The sequence below is a fragment of the Juglans regia genome, chromosome 16, assembly GCF_001411555.2.
Source record: "Juglans regia cultivar Chandler chromosome 16, Walnut 2.0, whole genome shotgun sequence".
NCBI lineage: Eukaryota > Viridiplantae > Streptophyta > Magnoliopsida > Fagales > Juglandaceae > Juglans > Juglans regia.
This window is the reverse complement of record NC_049916.1, coordinates 11,008,572-11,015,303: the sequence shown is the minus strand read 5'-3', so window position 1 is coordinate 11,015,303 and position 6,732 is coordinate 11,008,572. Positions and strand designations below refer to the sequence as shown.

At 36.5% G+C, this 6,732-nt stretch overlaps 1 protein-coding gene across 5 annotated transcripts; it reads right to left on the bottom strand.

Moving 5' to 3' along the window:
- Positions 1 to 510: 510 nt before the first annotated feature.
- Positions 511 to 6,324, bottom strand: LOC108979238 (delta(24)-sterol reductase). 5 transcript variants are annotated; one of them, XM_035686572.1, is made up of 4 exons: positions 5,948 to 6,138; positions 4,314 to 4,365; positions 2,380 to 3,651; positions 511 to 1,270 (listed from the first exon to the last, which is right to left on the bottom strand). In XM_035686572.1, the coding sequence occupies exons 3-4, from the start codon at positions 3,625 to 3,627 to the stop codon at positions 827 to 829; spliced, it is 1,692 nt and encodes a 563-aa protein (XP_035542465.1). In that variant the 5' UTR covers positions 3,628 to 3,651; positions 4,314 to 4,365; positions 5,948 to 6,138; the 3' UTR covers positions 511 to 826. The 5 variants fall into 5 exon arrangements, with proteins under 5 accessions (XP_035542465.1, XP_018805414.1, XP_018805415.1 ...); XM_018949869.2 differs by lacking the exons at positions 4,314 to 4,365; positions 5,948 to 6,138 and adding an exon at positions 6,195 to 6,324; XM_018949870.2 differs by lacking the exon at positions 4,314 to 4,365 and having other exon boundaries at positions 5,991 to 6,314.
- Positions 6,325 to 6,732: the final 408 nt, after the last annotated feature.

Here is a 6,732-nt window from a genome sequence, read left to right as displayed (position 1 = left end):
AAATTATATTATTAATTTATATAATTACTATATAATTAACTAATTGATATTATATATTTATTAATTCATAGAATATTAACAAGTGTTAATAGTATATTTAAAATTTTATATTGTTAATAATGATAGGTTAAATGAAGATATATATAAAATATTATTAATTTATAGAATATTAACAAGTATTAATAATATATTTAAAAATTTATATTGTTAATTGTACAATTATTATATATAAAATATATATAAAAAATTTTTTTTTTTTTTAATTTTTCATTCGGTCCGGTCTGGTCCGGTCCGATCAGAAAAAACTGTGGACCGTGAACCGGACCGAATGATTTCGGTCCTCTAAAATATGGACCGGACCGGACCGGTCTAAGTCTCGGTCGGGTCCGGTCCGGACCGAAACGGTCGGTCCGTTCAGTCCGTTAATCACCCCTAGCAATTACACCATACTTTGTTCGCCCTCCCCCCCTCAGTATCTTCACGACTAATATTTGCTACGAAAACGGATAGTTAAATTGAACTCAGGCTTCCTGGTGCAAGATATATAAACTAAATTACATGCATGCTCTCTCTCACACGCACAGAGAAAGAAAGCACATATTAACTTATTAAAAGCTACAAAGTCTAATCTAATCCGTTACAAAGTTCACAATAGCCAATAAGTAAAATCAGCAAACTCAGTGTACATGGTATGTCGGAAACCACCACATCTGAGAAGCAGAGGGGAAATGAAATGAAATTCGAAGACAACCACAAATCAGCAGGTTAAAAAACCAGAACCACCACCAAATAGAATTCAAGTCTCACATCAAATCAGTCCACTGGCTCATTCAACCTCAGCATGAGCAGTCTCTAGCTCAGCTTTCTCGGCTTCCTGAACCTCCTTTTCCGTCTTCCTCCCCTTCTTGGACTTGTAGTACACACTCATGAAGGTCCCCACAGCTCCATACTTCCTCCTGCAGTGCTCATAGAGCCCGGCATCAAACATCCTCCAGAAGTTTTTCTCAGTCAGCTCAGATACTGCATACTGTGGCTGGAACCCATGATTTTCGATCAGCCAATTCTCCATTTGACGGACAGCACCCGCACCATCAAAAACCTCACCCCTCAAGACAGGGCCTGGTGAATAGTAGACCCCAACATCAGTGTACATCTGAGCATACTGTGTGTCTCCCTGTCTACGATGTAGCTCAAAGCCTGGTTCAGGATAAACCATAGTTTTGACAGGGAGCTTGTACAGTCTGTGTGGGCAGAGCCAAATGGGGTATACCTGAGAATTTGATGAACAATAAAATCAACTTAGCAAAATGAAAAACAAAAGGCAGTCATTGCATGCATCAACCCTACAATTATCCACAAGCCAATAACATTGCAGACTAGATTATATAATCTAGTCAGGATTCAGCAATGGGAATGTATTTCCAAATGTGAGAACTGCGGCACACAGCTCAAGAGGTTCCTACCCTGATTCTTGGGAGTCAACTTCTCAATGCAGTCTCAACTATTTAAACAATAGTTTTATTTTTCATAGGTAACCATTTAAGCAATAAAATAAGAATTGGGATCTTTGAGAGACCGAAGACTGCAAAAAGAATCACAAAAGATTTGGGGTGTTGTTAGAATACATTATATGGAATTCTCACCATCTGTATACATGGTTTTTGGAAGGTTTTAAATGCCTAGAGTCATATGAGTCTATTTAATGTCTTTCCAGGAAATTCTATATGCAAACCATCTCCAGTTTTATGTTGACGTCTTTTCTTTCTCCCTAATATGTTTACTTCATTTAGTTCTTTCTTTATTCAAACCTTGCATTGAGTTACATCACTTCTTCATCCAAACTTTACAAAATAATGATGTCTATAAGTTTAATAAAGACGTCTCTCTCAGCTTCCTTCAAAACAAAAACCCCATTTTAACTTATCTTAAAAAGCTCTATGCTCCATCTTCACTTACATTAATATCACTTTAGAGGCTGAATATACAATCTTACACGAGTTGTACAGTTGAATTTGTTCTGAAGTTCTCATATTCAAAACTTTCTTCTAACACACTCAACCTAAAACAAAAGCTGTAAAAAAGCAACAGCCTGGTATGTCAGCTTATTGCAGTTTGCCATTAGAGTCCACATAATACACCAGTTTACCTGATGTCCTATTACTGGTGGTGATGGAAGCAAAGAAAACCAGCATGATCATCTTAAAGGATATATAAGAATATTTTCTTGTCCCATCTTAATTCCTTCCTTTCTTTCCTTAAGTCATCCTCATATCGATGATACGTGGATATAAACTGAATTCTAACATAAATTTGGCCAGAATTCAACATAACTGAAATATTGGAAATAAATTAAACTATATAGTGAGGAAAAAGACCTACCTCCATCTCTTGGTGTACCCACTCTAGAGCATCCCCAACCTTGTAAAGAGGAACAAGCATGTCCTGAATTACATGCATCTCATGGTAATAGTTCCTGATTGCTTCACCTTGAGTAGCTTTGAGCAAAGAAACCTTAGGAGGCATTAACCAGCCAAAGAGAAACCTAAACCAAAATTGATCTGCAAATGGAAGGATAAGCTTTCCCTCCCAGTACAGACATCTAGTGTGCCTATGGTAATAATCCCTGGTTGGGATGTACTCCACAAACTCCCCTCTCTTTAAAGCCGTCTGTGCATGCTGGTAAAACCACGGTTTGAACCACCACCCGACACGGTTGATTACATTTCCCTTCTTCTTGGCCTCTTCGTTTGATGCATACCTACCAGTCATGCATACAGCTTCAGTCGGAGAATAAATCATGGTCTCAACAAAATCTGGAACCTTCTCGGGATTATCCTGGTCTCCATCTCTGGGAGCAAAGGAATCTATATATGCCTGTGCAACTTCCTTTAGATTACCCACAACAGGCTTGTATGTAAGCCTCATGTATTCCTTAATAGGTATAAGCTTGATCTCAGCAGAGACAAGAAGTCCCAGTGTTCCCTGAGACCACGGAATAGCATAGAAAAGATCGGAGTACTCATTGTCCTTCGTAGCTCTGACAACGCGGCCATCAGCCAGAACAATCTCATAGGCCACAACAGTATCAGAGAACAGGCCATAGATGTGAGAGCTTCCTTCAATCCCGTAGCCATTAATGAGGCCGCCGACAGTAAGGTCATCAAGTTCAGCAATCACTGCAAGGGCCAGGTTCATTGGGACTGCAACCCTGGAGATTTGCCCCATGTTGACTAGGGGCTCAACTCTAGCAACCATTCTCTCTTTGTCAATTTCAAGGATATTGCGAAAGGCAGATAAATCAACCTCAAAATGCCTAGCACGCTTATAGTCAACATTGCGCATTCCAACAGCAATCCATGGTTTCCTTGCTGTGCAGACAAGACCATCCGTTGAGGCATTCCTCTGTTTGAGTCGTTTTACAACTTTCTTGACATTTTCATCATGCTCCTTCTGACGCTGCTTGAAAGACTTCATCTCAGATTTAACATCCCCAAGATATGTGAGGAAGTAAAGGGTAAAGGAGATAGGGAGAACAACGAAAATAACAATAATCCATCGGAATTGAACAAAATAGTCCACCCAGATCTTCTTCCTCTTTGGACGCAGGGGCGCCTCAAGATCGGACATTGCAGGAGTGAAGGCAACTTTTTTCTGTATCATGGAATAAAATGAAATGATTTAGTAATGAATTGAATAAAATACAGATTTGATTTTAAGAGCTACACAGATAAATCCCATCAAAAAGAACTTCAAAGATACATAAATGGTATTTTACACAAAGAACAGATTTGTTTTGAAAAATAAAATGAGACAAAAAGGATTTAAGCAATTTCATAAAAACACTTCATTTAAAAGCTGAAGAGTGTAAATACACTTTGAACAAATTCCAAGTTCCTAGACGTGTTTTTTTTTTATAAAAAAAAACTAGAGTAAAAAATAACTGAATACGGTAGCCACAGCTCTCAAGTTGTAGCTAACCACGACAAAAAATGTGATTAGAATCACCACTCAGGTTGGCAGCTGAACCACAAGATTTCATCTTAAGTGCCACTTATCACAAACTATGAGATTAGGATCCTGATGTGTGCCACACATCCAATAAAGGTCTATGAAAGACGTGTGACTATTCTCTGATTCTTGGACAATTTTGACATGTAAAGCAATAGCAAGATGCAAGCTAATGTTGGGGGGAGTCATTGATATCTTTTTGACTTTTAAAGTAAACAAACTAGAAAGAAGGCAGGACTTTATACAGCTTTTTTTTTTTTTATATATAAGTGGCAGGACTTTATACAGCTAAAATAAGCTTTTACCTGCTAAGAATGAAATTACATGATACAGATAAGATTACCAGATCATTTTATTCTAAAAGATAGAGTAAAGGAATTAGCTTTCACACGTATCAATTATAATACTCGCAAACTCAGCAATCGAGTCATCTTAAACATGCATTGATCAATCTACACAACTCAAGATGCAAAAGGCTATCGGTGACAATTTTCCATTTGCTCGTATATTTTTATACTGGCCAAATAAGCAATTAGAAAAGGCAGAGTTTTTATAAATTGTGCAGCTCTGACCTGACACTCATCTGTTGAAAGACATACCCACACTTAACATAACGAGATTCTGATTATTTGCAGCAAGACCAAATCTGAAGATAAAAGAAGCATTGACTCTGATAGAGGCCATGATACCACACAATCATAGCCCTTAAAAGTGTAAAAAACCATTTGCAATTGATAACAAACACTGTTTTACAAAGAAAAAAAAATATGATGCTCTGACACAGAACATAATGTAGTGAAATTTTGTTTTTGATAAGTAAAACGGAAAATTTAAAAATTGATGAACAAAGCAGCCATAATAAACAAAGACTAAAATTTTCCTAGTACAACCGATCACAATCAACCTCTATCACGTCCCAATCAGACATTTCGCTCAAGAACTAGTCACAATCAACCACAAAAATACTTCAACTAGAAGTGAAAATGCAACCTGAAAAGGAATTACCATCTAACGACAGTTAAAATTTGCAGTTAGTCAAACACAGGAATCCTGGCTTTTTATCCTTTTATTTTCCCCGAGTGGTAACAAATCAGACCCTCGAAAAAACTAGAACCCATGACCTACCTGACCCACCACCATGTTCTTATGAAAGTTGAAAATGTGATTTGGCCCAATGCCCAATGGACAGAGATAATGCGTGGGCCATCACTTCAGCTTTAGCATCAGAAAGCTTGTCTTCTAACTCAGTAAGATTAAATTCAATGAAAAAGTGGAAATCCATTTCATGTCGGGTTTTCACGTTATCATCATCTCAAAAACAAAGGGGACGGCATTATGCCAATTAGATCTGGTCAATAAGAATGGTCACAACTGCATGCATCTCTAGCCGCGATTTTTTTTTTTTTTTTTTAAAAGAACAAAAACTACAAGGAAAAGAAAAGCAATGTGAATGTTAAAGGCAGAATCTGCAGATTCAAACAAAACTGCGAAAAAAATACAATCACTTTAACCAGAGGAAGGATAACATTCTAGACAGAAGCATGAATAATTTAAACTCAAAAACAGTGAGATCCAAGTAGCTTCCGTGCATAAGAATTCATAGTTGGGATACATGTTACAAACCTATAAAATGGGACTACAAATACCACTTCTAGCAGAGATCTATCACTACCTAAAGTTAAAAACAACTACATTGCTATTTGGGCAAATTATAAAATAAAAACAAAACAAAACAAAAGCGCATAAACATGACTTTTTACAGCAAGGTTTTTCCCATACAGATCAAGCAGTAATTAACAACAGGACCAAAAAAAGGCACATTTGAAAAAAAACTCAAAAATATTCAGAATCTAGATCTTAGAACTACTGCTTCAAGATGTAAACTACGGTCGGGCTGGATTCCGAGAAAATGTAGTACTGCAGTAAAAGGAAAGGATACTTTTGTAAGCAGAACGAAACTAGAGGTATGAAACTGCGCCTACATTGTGTTTGAGAAATCGGAAAGGAAAAGAAAAGACAAGCGGCGGCTTCCTCAACTTGACACTCTTTTGACTGACTCTGAAACTGAATCAGTCAAAACCATAATACTCGGAACTTCATTTTCTTACTCCCCTTTCCCTCGGGTTTAGCCATGGAAGAAAGCCAACAAAATCACAAAGTAGCAGAGAGAGAGAGAGAGAGAGAACCTGAAAAACGCAAGCAAAAGGGCGAGCTCAGGATCTGTAGTATGGGAACAGTGAAGGAATGAACATATAATTATAAGAAGAGAGAGAGAGAGTAGGGGAGACGGAGTGTACTATTTTCGGCCGAACCAAACAGTTATCATCATTTTTAACCCTAATTTAATTTATTATATTTTATTAAAAAAAAGTCGAGAGAGTCGAGACCCATCCGGCATCCTCTCACTTGAAAGAAAGGACATTTTTTATTTTATTAAAGACGGAGAAATCGAAGACGAAATCATGACACGGCCTTATTTATTTTGAATATCATCTTATTTTATTTAATTATTATAATTTTTTTTTAAAATTATATTAAATAAAATAAATATTTTAATTTTTTTAATTTTAAAATAAAATATTATTTTAAAATATATATTTTAATAATATTTTATTTTATTTTTAATTTTAATTTTAATTTATCTTATTTTATCTATAAAAACAAAGAGATTTGCATACTCCCGCAGGAGCCGTAAGATTCGCTGGCGCTCACGTTGGACTCGCT